Source organism: Erythrolamprus reginae, chromosome 1 (assembly GCF_031021105.1).
Source record: "Erythrolamprus reginae isolate rEryReg1 chromosome 1, rEryReg1.hap1, whole genome shotgun sequence".
Lineage (NCBI taxonomy): Eukaryota > Metazoa > Chordata > Lepidosauria > Squamata > Dipsadidae > Erythrolamprus > Erythrolamprus reginae.
Window position 1 is genome coordinate 83,513,184 of NC_091950.1, and position 17,578 is coordinate 83,530,761.

The window sequence follows — 17,578 nt, forward strand, 5'->3', positions numbered from 1 at the left end:
GGGGAGAGAAATAACAGAAAGCAAGGGAATGAAAGGGCTGTTGTGCCAAGATGACATAACATTTTTTATTTTTTATTTTTTTTAATTTAATTGGATTTGTATGCCGCCCCTCTCCGAGGACTCTGGGCAGCTCACAACATATATAAAAACATAGTAATACATCTAATCCAACTAATATAATTAAAAAACCCTAAAAATCCTAAAATAATTTAAAACATTCATAATCATTCATTCCATAAAACACAGTAAAAAACACTTGCTGGTCAGGGAAAAGATCTAATGACTCCTGGCCTGGCGACAAAGATGAGTCTTTAAACTTTTTTGGAAGGCAAGGAGGGTGGGGGCAGTGCAAATCTCCGGTGGCAGCTGATTCCAGAGGGTCGGGGCCCCCACAGAGAAGGCTCTTCCCCTAGGTCCTGCCAGCCTACATTGTCTGGCTGATGGGACCCTGAGGAGACCAACTCTGTGGGACCTGACCGGACGCTGGGATTCATGTGGTAGAACGCGGTCTCGGAGGTAATCTGGTCCTATGCCATGTAGGGCTTTATAGGTCATAACCAACACTTTGAATTGTGTCCAGAAACCAATCCGCAGCCAATGCAGTCTGCAGAGTAATGGTGAGATATGGGTATGTCTTGGAAAGCCCAAAACCGCTTGCATGGCTGCATTTTGGACGATAACTGAATATTATCTACAATTCTATTTTGAGAGTAAAGGACTATTGCAATTTTAACACATGGGCTGAGATTTTGACATCTTGTTCCAGACCCATGGCTCCTGTCAGATTTTCAAACTCTTGTTTTCAATGATCTGATCATTTCTCAAGTATACATCAATTTGGTCCTGTTTTCAAAAGGCAATAAGGGAGAAGACATCATGGACAGCTACTAATGCTTTTGTCTTGGTACTATAGAGTCCTTGGAGAGGGGCGGCATACAAATCCAATTAAACTTAAATTTAACTATTCTCCTCCGTTCCGAACAATATTTCATTACTCATTTGCTATAACAGAATTACAGTATATTTTCTTGTTTGGTGTGACGTTCTACAATGTCATTAATAAAATTATTTGGAGAATTCTGCCAGTGATAACACTTGCTATTTGCAGTTCCCCAAAGCATAAAAACCAGATTCTTGTGAATATTTTAATATATTTTTTTAAAAAACAGTAATGATAGCAGCAAAATAGACTTATTTTTCATCTTATCCTTCCAGTTGATTAGTGGAGAACATATTGGAGCACTAGCAATGAGTGAATCCAATGCTGGTTCTGATGTTGTCTCCATGAAGCTGAGGGCAGACAAAAAAGGTAAAAAATATTGCATATACATGGGAAAAATATTTGTAAAACGATACTTAATGACGCCTGGACTTCCACTTTAACACATCAAGCTTTTCTAGATATTCTTTTATGTCCACACTTTAACTTATACTAATTCTGATGTCCCGTATTTTTCAGAGTATAAGACACCCCCTCCTCCTACTCCCCCCCCAAAAAGAGACTGAAAATTTGGGTGTCTCTTATACTCCGAATGTAACTTTTTGGAAGCTTTTTTCCCCTGCCCTAACGAAGTGCTAATGATCTTCCCGGCTTGCAGGATTTTTTCATTGCTATTCTGAAGTTTTTTCCCAGTCCTAAGTCTTTGCAGACTTGTTTTCATTGCTATTCCTTCCGGAAAAGGTTTTTTTCCCAGCCCTAGCCAGGGGATAAAATGATGTGTTGAAGCTAAGGATGCTAGCCAGATAAATATTTGGTAGGTAGATTTCCCCCCCCCCCCCTATTTTCCTGCCCCCAAAATAAGGTACGCCTTATACACCAATATGTCTTATACTCCGAAACTGTTCTCAGGCTAAGCGCAGCTGACAATGCGTTATCCAGCATGGATCCTTATTGTCCCATCCTCAGATTCTTTATTTTCATTGATGATCACTGCCAATCAACCCATATCCATTGATTGTGAGTGGGAAAATGTAGCCGTGATTTTTCCTTTCTGCAATTCTACCCTGTACTTGTTGCATTCTGTTTAAATAATTCTGTCAGATTTCAAGCTTTAGATACAAAGTAGGCAAAGCCAGGAAATCCTCATTGCTGATGTAGAATTACATGTCTCCTTTTCTGGATTCAAACCACCCCCAGCCCCATATCACTCAATTTGGGGCCATGATTGCAGTAGTGTAATAATAATAATAATAATAATTTATTAGGTTTGTATGCTGCCCCTCTCCGAAGACTCGGGGCGGCTCACAACAATAATAAAAATAATGTTACAGTGGAACAAATATAAATATTAAAAGAGAAAAAAATATATAAACCCCCATCATTTAAAACCAAACAACACATACATACCAAACATAAAATATAAAAGCCTTGGGGAGGTGTGTCAGTTCTCCCATGCCTGGCGATATAGCTGGGTCTTGAGTAATTTATGGAAGACAAGGAGGGTGGGGGCAGTTCTAATCTCTGGGGGGAGTTGATTCCAGAGGTCCGGGGCCGCCACAGAGAAGGCTCTTCCCCTGGGGTCTGCCAAACGACATTGTTAAGTCAACGGGACCCAGAGAAGGCCAATTCTGTGGGACCTTATCGGTCACTGGGATTCGTGCGGTAGCAGGCAGTTCCAGAGGTACTCTGGTCCAATTCTATGTAGGGCTTTAAAGGTCATAACCAACACTTTGAATTGTGACCGGAAACTGATCGGCAGCCAGTGCAGGCCACGGAGTGTTGTAGAAACATGGGCGAATCTGGGAAGCCCCACGATGGCTCTCGCGGCCGCATTCTGCATGATCTGAAGTTTCTGAACACTTTTCAAAGGTAGCCCCATGTAGAGAGCCTTGCAGTAATCGAACCTCGAAGTGATGAGGGCATGAGCGACTGTGAGCAATGACTCCCTGTCCAAATAGGGCCGCAACTGGTGCACCGGGCAAACCTGGGCAAAAGGAGTGAACGTGGTGACCTAGAGGTGGAGCTCTCGCCTCACAGTCAGGAGGCTGTGAGTTCAAGCCTAGGTAGAGGCAAATATTTCTCTTTCTGGGCACACTGAGAATATATCTACCGAACAAAACTCTGTTTAATGGCATCCAGCCATTAAAACACTGCTAGCTCCAATCAGTTGCCCAGACTCCACCTTGCCTGATGGGATCTTTAAAAGAAGAAGATGCTTTCCAATGGTGCAGAAGGATCATCTAGCTGAAGTTCATACAGTCACCTTTGAAAGATATTGCATCCATCCAGGTGTGTATTGATATATAAAATAATTTCTGCATCTTTCTGATATTCACATTTACTTTCTATTATTATTATTATTATTATTATTATTATTATTATTATTATTATTATTATTTATTAGATTTGTATGCCGCCCCTCTCCGTAGACTCGGGGCAGCTCACAACAATAACAAAAACAATGTAAGAACAAATCTAATAATTAAAAAACAACAACCACTAAAAGCCCCATTATTAAAATCAAGCATACACACAAACATACCATGTATAAACTGCATATGCCCGGGTGAGATGTCTCAGTTCCCCCATGCCTGACGGCAGAGATGGGTCTTAAGAACTTTACGAAAGGCAAAGAGGGTGGGGGCAGTTCTGATCTCCAGGGGGAGCTGGTTCCAGAGGGTCGGGGCCACCACAGAGAAGGCTCTTCTTCTTGCTTCAAATTTGAGGGTTGGGTTTATTGGCAGGCATGGGGAACACAGAGAACAAAGGTTTCTGATTGTTTCGACCACTTTAAGCAAAAATTGTGTGGAGCAGAGTTGTGAGGTGAAAAATAAAATATTGAATAGAGGTATGATTGAGTCATAACTTCAGACTGTTCGAGGTGTACTGACCTGTGGGCCAATCCTTCTAGCTGACTAATTCTTTGATGAATGTGTTGTTTGCGTAGGACAAATCTGCTCCTTTTTTTCAAGGAAACTGGCTGATTATGGAAAGACCTAAATTATATAATAATTCTCTATATCTAAGTATAAAAATGATCTCACGAACATAGATATAAAAGCAAACAGGTATTCAGAATTTGAGAAGAAACACTTCTGGAAATTTCAATTGTCTTGGGAATCCAATAAATAAATATAGGACTTTCTAGAAATACGTTGACTTTGAGTGTTTTGTGAACCAGATAAGTAAAGCAGTTCATCTTTCCTTTCCAGGGGATTATTTTGTTCTGAATGGAAACAAATTTTGGATTACTAATGGGCCAGATGCTGATGTTCTAATTGTTTATGCTAAAACGGACCCCAGTGCTGTTCCAAGTTCTCACGGTATAACAGCATTCATTGTGGAAAAGGTATGTCTCCAGGGTTGTAAAAAATGCTTGTTTTCTTGTTCCACGTAAACTATTTTACACACATTTATGGATATCATGTCCTTTCAACTGGATATAGAAGAACTTATTTATTAGAAAAAATTTAAAAAGTCATAATCCTGAATTCACTGAAACAACATTGTTTCCAAAATAGAGGCCAACAGTTCCATCTTCTCTAGCCAATCTTGAAACTCAAAAGATGAGACATTTTGCTGGTTTCCTTGAGTGTTCTGAGCCAACAGTGTTGACTTTGGCAGAGATAGAGTTGCCTTTGTCCATATGGTAAGAATAGTTCCTTAAAAACCACTCTAAATTGGCAAGATTAGGACCTTAAGATAATAATTTACCTTGTCATGTTTAACTTCAGTGAGCTCAAGGAAGTTCCTCTCTTGAGTTTTTGAACTGGAACAACATATCCTACAAGATGATGTGAGAAAAGTTATAAACCTATTTGATGGCATTCTTACTTTAAAATATTTTTATAGTCATTCCCATGTCCATCTTTGTGTAAATTAAGAAGTACCTTGCCACATATGATAGAAAACTATCATTTATATTTATTTTTATATTTTTATATTTATATGCCGCCCCGAGTTTGCGGAGAGGGGCGGCATATAAATCCAATAAATCTAATCTAACTCTTGTTAGAGGGATAGACCCTTTATTATTTTCTGTATGCATATTCATAATTAGTGAATCACCCTGAAGCCTCAAGCTGATTATATAATGGAAACAGTTTAATAACTAGCAAGACGCAGATCGTCCATGATGATGTTTGGGCGGGTAGGCGGAGCCTCCCACTGCTGCCGCTACTGGTTTGCCCGAACCTGGGTGAAATGGAAGCAATCCACCACTGATTTACAGCCATTGTAAAACATCTCATAAAAATCTGATAGGTTAACGCCCTGCCAAATAAAGGAATAATTACTGCTTTTCATACAAATTATATAACAACCCTAATTTATTTAGAACCTACATTATCTTGGGGTTTATAATATAATATAATCTCAAAATGGGTGAACAGTGCAGTCAGGCGGTAGGGAAAGCAAGTAGGATGCTTGGCTGCATAGCTAGAGGTATAACAAGCAGGAAGAGGAAGATTGTGATCCCCTTATATAGAGCGCTGGTGAGACCACATTTGGAATACTGTGTTCAGTTCTGGAGACCTCACCTACAAAAAGATATTGACAAAATTGAACGGGTCCAAAGACGGGCTACAAGAATGGTGGAAGGTCTTAAGCATAAAACGTATCAGGAAAGACTTAATGAACTCAATCTGTATAGTCTGGAGGACAGAAGGACAAGGGGGGACATGATCGAAACATTTAAATATGTTAAAGGGATAGATAAGGTACAGGAGGGAAGTGTTTTTAATAGGAAAGTGAACACAAGAACAAGGGGACACAATCTGAAGTTAATTGGGGGAAAGATCAAAAGCAACATGAGAAAATATTATTTTACTGAAAGAGTAGTAGATCCTTGGAACAAACTTCCAGCAGACGTGGTAGATAAATCCACAGTAACTGAATTTAAACATGCCTGGGATAAACATACATCCATCCTAAGATAAAATACAGGAAATAGTATAAGGGCAGACTAGATGGACCATTAGGTCTTTTTCTGCCGTCAGTCTTCTTTGTTTCTATGTTTCTATAATAACAGAGTTGGAAGAGATCTTGGAGGTCTTCTAATCCAACCCCCTGTTTAGGCAGGAAACCCTACATCACTTTAGACAAATGGTAAACGAACTCAAACTTAAGCTTGTTTTGGCTTTATGTTAAGAATTGGGCACATGTATGTTGATTTGTGGTCTCTGATTTGCTATCTCTGTAGGTGTTAGATCTCTTTCTTTACCATGTTGCCATTAATACATTTTGCATGAGTCATTTCTGTGATTAGCTCCTATGCAGCACAGAATATGGTGTGAATGGTGTATATGCATATGATTATGACTGGTTTTTTTTTAAATACAAATGGGTTTTATTACAAGGTTTAGTTTTAGATATATATTCAACTTCTTTTTATTGCTTTATATCTTTTTGTATTGTATTATATTATTTTGTAAGCTGCCCGGAGTCCTTTGGGATTGTGCAGCATAGAAGTCAAATCAATCAATCAATCAGTTGGAAGCTTTAAGAATTGTGTTTTGGTCCAGCTTCTAAGGGAAGAGAGTTTCCCTGTGCATTTTCTATCTCTCTTTTCTTCAGAATATGTCTGGCTTTAGCACAGCACAAAAGCTGGATAAACTGGGAATGAGAGGATCAAATACCTGTGAATTAATCTTTGAGGACTGCAAAGTTCCTGGTGAGTAACACAATAGCTCTGCTACTTTCAGCTGTAAGGACAACTCCCCCGTTTCTCTCTCCTTAGATTTGTCTTTCTGAATGTTAAATAAAATATTTTTAAAAACTGAAAAATCAAGTTGAAAGTTGTTTCTCTACACTTAACCTCTTTTTTTCCTTCTGAATCTCATTTTCCTTCCATTATTTTCCTTCTCCTCTCTTTTCTAACAACAATGGTTTGTTTAAACAGACTCCATTTTTTGGACATATTACTTACCCAGCAATGCTTTATTGTCCTTTAAGGTAACAGTGGACAATCTGCAGTGGCTACTTTAAGATGTCTGGATGTCTATTCCTAGAATTCCTCGGCCAGTTTGCTGGTTGGGCAATTCTGGGAGTTGAAGTCAGCCAGATTTGACAGATGCTGTCTACAATTTATTTATGGCCATTCTAATAATTCTGTCTCCTGATTTCCATAGCGGTCCTGCCTATGCCCATTCCATTTCTTTATTCTCTTAATTCAATTCAATTCAATTCAATTTATTAGATTTGTATGCCACCCCTCTCCGAAGACTTGGGGCGGCTCACAACAATAATAAAAACAGTATAACAATGGAACAAATCTAATAATAAAATTACATTAAAAAACCCCAACAATTTAAAAACCATACAACACATACATACCAAACATACAATATAAGAAAGCCTGGGGGAGATGTCTTAATTCCCCCATGCCTGGCGATATAGGTGGGTCTTGAGTAACTTGCGAAAGACAAGGAGGGTGGGGGCCGTTCTAATCTCCGGGCGGAGTTGATTCCAGAGGGCCGGGGCTGCCACAGAGAAGGCTCTTCCCCTGGGGCCCGCCAAATGACATTGTTTGGTCGACAGGACCCGGAGAAGGCCAACTCTGTGGGACCTTATCAGCCGCTGGGATTCGTGCGGTAGAAGGCGGTCCCGGAGGTATTCTGGTCCAATGCCATTAAGGGCTTTGAAGGTCATTACCAACACTTTGAATTGTGACCGGAAGCCGATCGGCAGCCAGTGCAGGCCACGGAGTGTTGTAGAAACGTGGGCAAATCTAGGGAGCCCCATGATAGCTCTTGCGGCCGCATTCTGCACGATCTGAAGTTTCTGAACACTTTTCAAAGATAGCCCCATGTAGAGATCGTTGCAGTAGTTGAACCTCAAGGTGATAAGGGCATGAGCGACTGTGAGCAATGACTCCCTGTCCAAATAGGGCCGCAACTGGTGCACCAGGCGAACCTGGACAAACACCCTCCTCGCCAGAGCCGAAAGATGGTGTTCCAATGTTAGCTGTGGATCGAGGAGGACGCCCAAGTTGCAAACCCTCTCTGAAGGGGTCAATAATCCACCCCACCCCCCCAGGGTAATGGACGGACAGATGGAATTGTCCTTGGGAGGCAAAACCCACAGCCACTCTGTCTTGTCTGGATTGAGTTTGAACTTGTTGACACCCATTCAGACCCCAACAGCCTCCAAGCACTGGCACATCACTTGCATGTATGTATAAAATCTCTTTGTAATTGCGTCTTGCCTTCATCTACCTGATGAAATGAGTTTTAGGATAAGTATGAGTAAGTTTTAAAAGCATTAATAATTAAGGTGCCACTGTCATCTTTTGTTAAAAACATTAAATAGAAACTGCTCATGATTAACATTACCCATTTTATCTTGATGAGTATTCAGCATAGGATTCAAGATTGTAATTTCCTATATTAGATTTCTGGAGAAGGAAATAAACATCTTTTACTTGGTTTTCTCTGTGGATCAATTTTCTCCCCAAATTTGCTCATGGTACATGTTGTTAAGGAACTGTAGGAGACGTCATTTTTCTACTTTTGAAAATGCACCTTCTCATTTTTCAGATGTTATTGGCAGTAAAGTGGATTCTTGGCTTCCATCTTTTTAGGTAGAATTGAGAACTTGTCGTTTCCTTTTTGTAAAAAATAGATTCCGTTTTCTTAGCTCAGTGGAAGACAGCAGCAGTCCTACTAAATGCCAGTATTCTTGCTAACCTCCCTGATCTCCAGGGTCACTTCCATTGTTGTCCAATGTTGACATGTTGAGCTTTTAGAGTTCTTTCACTTGGATCAAAATGCATTTTAGAAATACAACTCTGTCACCCATGGCTTTGTGTCACATATGCTATTCTGGGAGTTGAAGTCCAGATATCTTCAAGTTGCCACGGTTGGGAAACACTGCTGTAGTGGGTGTAACACAAGCTGCTTTGATCCCCATAAGCATCCACCGAATTATATGTTTAGGTCATATAGCAAAGACCAAAAACATATTCAAAAGATTCATCTTGTATTCTGCTCAGAGAATTAAGACACTACTCTCTTTTTTTTACATTTCACAAAAAAGGCACCCGCTCCATGTAATTACATAATTTACAGTTTGCTACTATTTGTTCTACTTATGCTGGGGAAGGGAGGAAAACATTTAAGTTAAGCAAACCGCACAGCTATATATATATATATTGTGGAATAACATCAATTGCTGAGCCTTGGGTTTGATTCAACAGTTGCATATCAGCATAAACAATGGGTACACTTCCTTCAGTATTGTTACTTACTTTGGTATGTTTTTAAAACCAGGTTATTACTACTGTATTTTTTTAATATTGGAATTGACTGATTTCATTTTAGACACAACAAGTTTCCATTATTGCTAATTTATTTATAATTTGACTTTATCACCATGGCACTGAAATCAAACCTTAAATTGTGCATGTTTAATTATTTTTTGTCAAGATATGTAAGAAAGGGGGTTTGTAACAGTACTTTTTCTTTGTTGCTAAACACTACTATTGGTTAAAAATGTAACTCTCTACATATATCATATACCACTGTTTATATGTAGGCTTATACATAAGCTATCCATGGTATATTTCTTTATCTGAACCAGTGTTGAAGTTATACAAGTAACCAACTTGTCTTTTTTCTTATAGCTAAGAATATATTGGGACAATTAAGTAAAGGAGTCTATGTATTGATGAGTGGCTTGGATCTAGAGAGACTCGTTCTGAGCGGTGGACCACTGGGGTAAATATGAGTTTATTTTATTATTCTGAGAACATTGAGATACTTCATCAGTTCTCTCAGTTGGTGATAATAATTCCTTATGCAAAGTAGTATTCACATGAGAAATTATTCCTGCATTTCAATTAATCTTTTTACTTGTTTTTCTTACATTAAGTTCCCTTATCTTTAAAAGTATTTTAAACAACTTGTTTAAGCAACCCAGAATTACTCCTCCCCCCCCTCACAATTGTCTCCAGGAGCATATAAAAAGTGATTTTAATAGCTTTGAGGTGATTTATTCAAAGCAATGACTTACAAGTGCAGTTGTTCTTTTTTCTATTAAGATACATGAAAACAGTAGCTGATATAATTCTACCATTCTTAGTTGCTGCCCACCTGTCAGCATAGAATGTCTGCCTCTAATAATTTGAGGAGTCATTCAGTTCATGAATTGCCGATAAATACTGTCCATTACTTTTTAAGGAGACTGACAACATTGAAAGACTTCATTTTACTTACTTACTTACTTACTTACTTACTTACTTACTTACTTACTTACTTACTTACATACATACATACATACATACATACATACATACATACATACATACATACATAGACACTTATTCATTTTGAGGGTTACAGAACAGTATGAAATAATGAAATGATCATCACCAGAGTGATTTTCCACCAAAACAATGCTGTCATTTCTAAGTATTATTTTTAAAGATTTGAGACAAGAGACTTGTGCGGTTATGTTACTGCTTGATTTGAAAGAAAAATCATTCTGCCAAACATAGCCTCTTTTCTGATGAACTTTGGCAGCATAATCTGAACACCAAAATAAGGGGATTGTTCAGGGAAGAGGATCCCAGAGTAACAGGAGCCGGTTTGCAGGTGGGACCCCTAACATAAGGTATTAAAAGAAACGCCTAAACTTCTTTAAACTGCAGCTGCACAATACAGAAACCTTGCATAAGACACCATAACAAAGTACAGTGGTACCTCTACTTAAGAACTTAATTTGTTCTGTGACCAGGTTCTTAAGTAGAAAAGTTTGTAAGTGTTGTGGTTGGCTCTGGCCCAGCTCCTGCCCCAGGGAATGTGGAGGTGGATGCAGGGGAAACATCAACATGTCATAGGCCTGTTTTATTGCCGACAGAATCAGGTAGTACAGTTTCCTCAGATGAAGAAGAAGGTGGGAGTGACTTGGAAGAGGGGGGCTTGGCACACAATCCAGGAAGCCAATCTCCATTAACTTCGGTCGATTCGGATGAGGAAGTGTTAGACCCACGCATGCGCAGAATTATGCATAGAAGAGACCAATTGAAGAAATATTACAGGAGATAAGAGAGGCCACCTGTGTTTGGGTGGAGCTCCAGTAATTATAGCTGCTGATATAAATAGCAGTGTGCTGGCTTGGCTTATCTGATTGTTCTTCAGGACCGTGCCTTGCTGTTTCCGGACTTTATTTATTTTGTTTATTTATTTATTGTTAGAGTTGGAAGGGACCATGCGAGTCATCAAGTCCAACCCCCTGCCTAAGCAGGAACCCTATAGCATCCTAGCCAAATGGCAGTCCAATTTCCTCTTAAAAATGTCCAGAGTATTGGAGTTCACAATGTCCGCTGGTAGGTTCTGACCGTCAGGAAGTTCTTCCTTATTTCCAGGTTGAATCTCTCCTTGGTCAGCTTCCAGCCGTTATTTGTTGATTTTTCACGACTTTGAAACCAAAGCAGAGCAGTGTATGTGTTTCACTTCGTGGAAGAAGGAGGGCCGTGACGTTCCTTCACAGCTGCTAACTAAGTACTTAAGGACTGATTAAGGGGATTGTACAGACTACCAGGTTGTTTTGGGACTAGTGCTCTTTGCAATACAAAAAGGGCACTTTGTTTCTTTTGAATTTTGTGATAAAGAACATTGTTTTTGAACTTTCAAGTGTGTGTGTCTGAAATTTGTACCCTTGAATTTTTGGGAAACTCATACCATAGAGCCCGGCAGAACAGTAAGTAGAAGCAATTTTTCCCATAGGAATCGATGTAAAAGCAAATAATGAGTGCAAACCCATTAGGAAAGAAATAAAAGCTCTGAATTTGGGTGGGATGAGGAAGAGGAAGACGAGGAGGAGGACAGTCGCTGCCGAAGGAAGAAGGTGAGGTGAGGTGAATTAAAAAATCCAAAACTTTAAGGCTTTTTTAAAAAAAGAGGGACTCTGAGGCCTCCCATACACCCGGTGCGAGACTGCCTCCCATACACTGTGCCAGAGAGAGAAACCCAGGGGAATGGCAGGAAACTGGCCGGGTCTTCGTGCTGCTCTCAAATTTCCTGGGAAATTTTTCCAGGCTTGGGTTCTTAAGTAGAAAATGGTTCTTAAGAAGAGGCAAAAAAAATCTTGAACACCCGGTTCTTATCTAGAAAAGTTCTTAAGTAGAAGCGTTCTTAGGTAGAGGTACCACTGTATTTGGGTCAAATTTGAATTTATTCTTATCTGCAGAGTAATGCAGCCTACTATAATTTCTTGCTGCCTAACCAGCGAATCATAAGACGGTAATACTGCAGTTCAGCATTCCATGAGCAGAATGAAAACCACAAGAGACCAAGTCTTCTAATGAACCATTATACAGAGAAGCTGGAAGCGATAATCCCCTCCTCCTCCTCCTCCACCTCGCCCCCCAGCATTTGTACCAGTAATAATGATGAGTAAATGGTTGTTAAGAGAATGGGAAATGGTAATTTAGGGGATTAAAGTGTTAAGGGATGGCTTGTGATACTGTCCATAGCCAAAAATGGTGTACAGTATTCCCTCGATTTCGACGGGGATGCGTTCCGAAACCGCCCGCAAAAGTCGAATTTCCGCGGAAGTAAATACACAATTTTTAGCTATGAACAGTATCACAACAGCCTTCCCTTAACACTTTAAACCCCTAAATTACCATTTCCCATTCCCTTAACAACCATTTACTCACCATTATTACTGTTACTCACCATTGAATAAGACACTTAGTGATTCTGATATTTATAAACATAATAATTTATTAACAATAATTATTTTTTTTAATTTATTTGCAAAAATTATTAGTTTGGTGATGACGTATGATGTCATCCAGCAGGAAAAACCGTGGTATAGAAAAAAACCCGCAAAGTATTTTTTAATTAATATTTTTTGAAAAACCGTGGTATAGGCTATTCGCGAAGTTTGAAGCCGCGAAAATCGAGAGAACACTGTATTTACTTCCGCATCTCTACTTCGCGGAAATTCGACTTTTACGGGCGGTCTCAGAACGTATCCCCCGCAAAAATCGAGGGAACACTGTATACTATTTTATTGAAATGCTTAAGTGGGCATGGTAGGTTCAAGGCATTTCCTAATATTTTGTCAATTTCTTTTAATCACTGTGTACTGCTTGTCTTTCTGGTTTTTCTTAATGTTTCATGGTTTTCTGGATTCACTATGTTTTTCATTGAATTTTTATGGGCCACCAGAGATATGCTACAAATTCGTAAAATCAATTTTAGGGCATTTGTTTCCCTTGCAGACTCATGCAGTCAGTGCTAGACCATGCTGTTCCGTATCTGCATATCAGGGAAGCATTTGGGCAGAAAATTGGCCACTTCCAGGTAAGCATAATGAAAGTGACACCAATTAATTTTCAGGGAAGAATTCAATAGTTGGCTAGTATCTGATCATCAATAAGAACAATATTAAAGGCAGAGGTGACATGTTACTATTACTTCCAGTGTGTGCCAACCTTGTGAGGACTTACAGAAAACGTTTGACCTCTGTCATTGTCAACAAAGGATATATAACTAGTGTTGGGCGAACCGAACTCGCAAAATTTGGGTCCGTACCAAATATTGCGGTGTTCGGTATGCCGAACACAAACCCAATTTTTTTTGAAACTTCGAGCAAAGTTCGGGGTCGCGTTCAGCGTTCAGAGCTTTGACATCACTGGCAGGTTGCTAAAGAGACCAAGGTGATCACTTCCTGGATTCCATGGAATCCAGGAAGTGATCACCTTGGCGGCCTTAGCAACCTGCCGGTATACGTGACATCAAAGCTCCGCCCCCAGAATCTCTTGGTGGGATTCCCCGTTCGGGTTCAGCCGAATTTTGTGTAAAGTTCATCCGAACTTGCCGAACCCGAACACCATTGGGTTCACCCATCACTATATATAACTAGTGTTGGGCGAACCGAACTTGCACAGTTCGGGTTTGTACCGAACTTTGCAGTGTTGGCATGCCGAACCTGAACCCAAACTATTTTAAGAGTTAGGGTTCAAGTTCGCCGTTTGTGCCGAACACCGCGAAGCGCCGCTGCCCAGCTGTCATCTGCTGAGAAGAGGAGGAGGAGCTGGGCGCCGGTGGCGGCGGAGGAAGGTGAACACCGGGGAGCTGTCAGCCGGTTGGGAGACTGGGAGGGAGGCGCAAAAGGAGGTGGGGAATCCCACGGTGGGATTTCGGGGGCGGAGCTTTGACGATAGGGAGACTTCTTCCTGGCTCATGGCTTTATTTCAGCCAGCCAGGAAGAACTATCCATGACGTCAAAGCTCCGCCCCCGGAATCCCATCGTGGGATTCCCCACCTCCTTTTGCTTATAGCACCGCTGTGGCATCCTTTTCTGTAAAAAATTTTTTGTTATTTTTACGGAAAAGGACGCCGCAACAGCGCTGCAAGCAAAAGGAGGTGGGGAATCCCACAATGGGATTCCAGAGGCGGAGCTTTGATGACACAGAGACTTCTTCCTGGTGCATGGCTTTATTTCCTGAAGTGTTCGGATTCGGCAAATTTACCCAAACTCCGCCGCCAAGTTCGGGTAAGTTCGCCAAACCCGAACTTCGTTGGGTTCGCCCAACACTATATATATAACAAAGTATTGAGATGAACTTTAGTTATTGACCAAATACTTATTTTCCACCATAATTTGCAAATAAAGTCATTAAAAATCAGACAATGTGATTTTCTGGATGTGTTTTCTCATGTTTTCTCTCATAGTTGAGGTCTACCTATTATGTCAATTACACAGGCCTCTCTCATCTTTTTAAGTGGGAGAACTTGCACAATTGCTGTCTGACTAAATACTCCCCCCCCCCCCTGTATGTATGCTTTTAAGGTGGAGAAAAATAAAAAAAATACTGGGGGGAAAAGAACCATATTAAATAGATTTTGGATTAATTGGCTTTTATTTGTTTCCACACTAATTATATTGATATTTGCATTCTAGAGGACAAAGTGCAAAATCATTGAACTTTCCCCCTTATTTCAATTGCTGGGTGATTCAGAGTAAGAGAATATGGCATTTTACTGCTAGAATATCCAGATATTCTTTAAATTGAAGTTTAGTATCTTTGGGAAGCAACTTTTGGATTAGATTTGCTCATTATATTACTTCTATACACTCACTGTCCAGGATAGCTGGTAGTTGGGGACTATGTAAATTTAACGAACAAACAGCTATTTAATTTCCAGTGCCCTTTTAGAGAACAAGTAGGACTGGATTTTCAAAGTACTTTGGCAGTACAAAGACTACTGTGATTTAAGGGATGTTGGATTTCATCCAATTATTGTTATCACCGTTTTCCTCCGGTAATAACTGTTCTTCCAGTGACATTTCACTAAGGCTTGCTAATCCAATGTAAGTAGTTCTTGCTTCTATTTCACTTTGCACTTTGATTTGTGGACAGCAGCTGGAAATGTATGTTACTTCTGACTTCTGTATACCAATAATGAAACATATTTTTAATTTTTCCTTTCTTTACTGCTATTATAAGTCTGAATATAGCAATGTTCAGTAATGGAAGCCAATATAATACAGGTCTTTAGACATAACATTGGAAAATACAGTAACTTCAGACATTTTTCTTTTTTTACCTTTTTATGCTGCTGTATATAGTTGATGCAGGGTAAAATGGCTGATATGTACACCCGATTGATGGCATGCCGGCAGTATGTATATAACGTAGCCAAGGCGTGTGATCAAGGACACATCAACGCAAAGGTAAGTTTGCAGGAGAATATTGTGGTGCTGTTTCTATTTTATTTTAGCATTTCTATTCATAGCACTGAAACAGAGAAGCAATAAAAGCACAACAAAGCAGTAAAGTTCCTAACTGTGCAACTTATCAGAAATTCAGTTTATTTTAAAAGGTAAAAGAATTTAATGTTTGATTCAGTAATTACTGAATGGATTATCCGTTCAAAATAATAACCACTTTTACCCATCTTTCCAAACCACATACTGAGTTTCCCAGATTGTGGGCCTACTTATAAAATATTATTTAATTTCCACACAGCTTCTTCTGTATTTCGTTTTGCCAGGAGTATGTTAAGATTTAGTACTACTGGAAGACGCAAAAAGTATAACATATTTTAAATATAGTGTTTTCCATTTTAAGTGCTGGAATATATTTTCACCTATCTACGGAAGATTTATTTGTAGTGTAGCATAAGAAGTCAATATAATAAAAGGCTCTAACCACAGAATGAACAACATGGCTATATTCCCTTGTCTCCCATTGCTCAAAACCTGCCACAGCTTTGTTGCCTTATTCTTCATGACTACCTGGAGCACTTATGGCCAATCTTCCATCCTGTCTTTGTCCAGAGGGCTATGAGCAGCCATGCTGCTCATGTAATGGAATAAAGGAATGGAAGGGATGGAATATATTGGATGACCTTGAGAAGCCAGGGAAAGAGATGCTCTCTAGGAAATCCCTCTCTACTTCCTCTTTCTCCCTCTTAACCTTCCCTGAGTGATCCTAATCCTAATTCATTTTATATTTAACAGATCTGATAACATATTCCCATACATCTTTAGTGATGTCACTTCTAAAATAATTGTTAATATCATTTCTATACATGTAACTCTTTATTCTAGGTATATGCTTTTATTGATTTCATTTTTCATGGAGCTGTCTTTTATCTGCCATTTCTTTTGGGGGGGATTCAGCTCTATGATGATTTTTAATAAGAATATAATAAATTTTGCCATAATGATTATGTATACCATATTTAAATGTATAGCGGGACATGGAAATAAATGTGCGATTCTGTTGGGTTGTTTTTCAAATCAGAATTGCTTTACATCCTTCCATTTCAGTGCAAGTGATCTTGTCTTCTCCTTCAGGACTGTGCGGGAGTGATCCTCTATTCTGCAGAATCTGCTACTCAAATTGCTTTGGATGGAATCCAGTGTTTGGGTAAGAGTCAAGATATCCGACTGTTCCACTAGGAGACCAACTAATTAAAAGTTTGCATATCATTATATAGCTACTTCCATCTCATCTTTATTGATTACCACTGTATCTTATAATTTCAGGGTTTTTTTCAAGTAGATTTAATATTAATTAGCATGCAAGCTTTTTTGCATGTGAATACATTATTATTAGTAGTAGTGGTAGCAGTAGTATTATTAATATTATAATAAGCATTATTAAAGCCTTGGTGGCACAGTGGTTAGAGTCCAGTAGTACAAGCTACTTCTGCTGATCACCATCTGCCAGCAGATTGGCAGATCGAATCTCAGTAGGCTCACGGTTGACTCAGCCTTCCATCCTTACAAGTTCAGTAAAATGAGGACCCAGATTGCTTACTCTCTGTAAATCGCTTAGAGAGGGCTGTAAAGTACTGTGAAGCGGTATATAAATCTAAAAAAATCTAAACCTAAATTATTTAAGATTTAATTTTCAATTTACTAGTCCTGCAAGCTGAGACTGGTAAAAACGTAACAGTGCAAGTCCTAGCCAATTAAGGTAACATCTGAGTACATATTTGTATCCCGCCTTTATTATTTTTACAAATAACTCAAGGCGGCAAACATATCCAACCTACCTTCCTTCTCTTATTTTTCCCACAACAACCTGCTGAAGTGAGTTGGGTTGAGAGAAGGTGACTGGCCCAAGGTTACCATTTGGCTTTCATGGCTAAGGCCGAGCTAAAACTTATTGTC

General features: G+C 39.4%; 1 protein-coding gene across 2 annotated transcripts in view; it reads left to right on the plus strand.

The window, feature by feature from the left end:
• The window catches only part of IVD (isovaleryl-CoA dehydrogenase), a 33,019-nt gene that overhangs the window by 14,751 nt on the left and 690 nt on the right, over positions 1–17,578 (plus strand). For both annotated transcript variants that reach the window (XM_070756724.1, XM_070756730.1), the window contains exons 5-11: positions 1,216–1,309; positions 4,153–4,289; positions 6,515–6,611; positions 9,561–9,654; positions 13,170–13,251; positions 15,524–15,628; positions 16,757–16,829. In XM_070756724.1, coding sequence (XP_070612825.1) covers positions 1,216–1,309; positions 4,153–4,289; positions 6,515–6,611; positions 9,561–9,654; positions 13,170–13,251; positions 15,524–15,628; positions 16,757–16,829 — 682 coding nt within the window. The remainder of the gene's footprint in view (positions 1–1,215; positions 1,310–4,152; positions 4,290–6,514; positions 6,612–9,560; positions 9,655–13,169; positions 13,252–15,523; positions 15,629–16,756; positions 16,830–17,578) is intronic.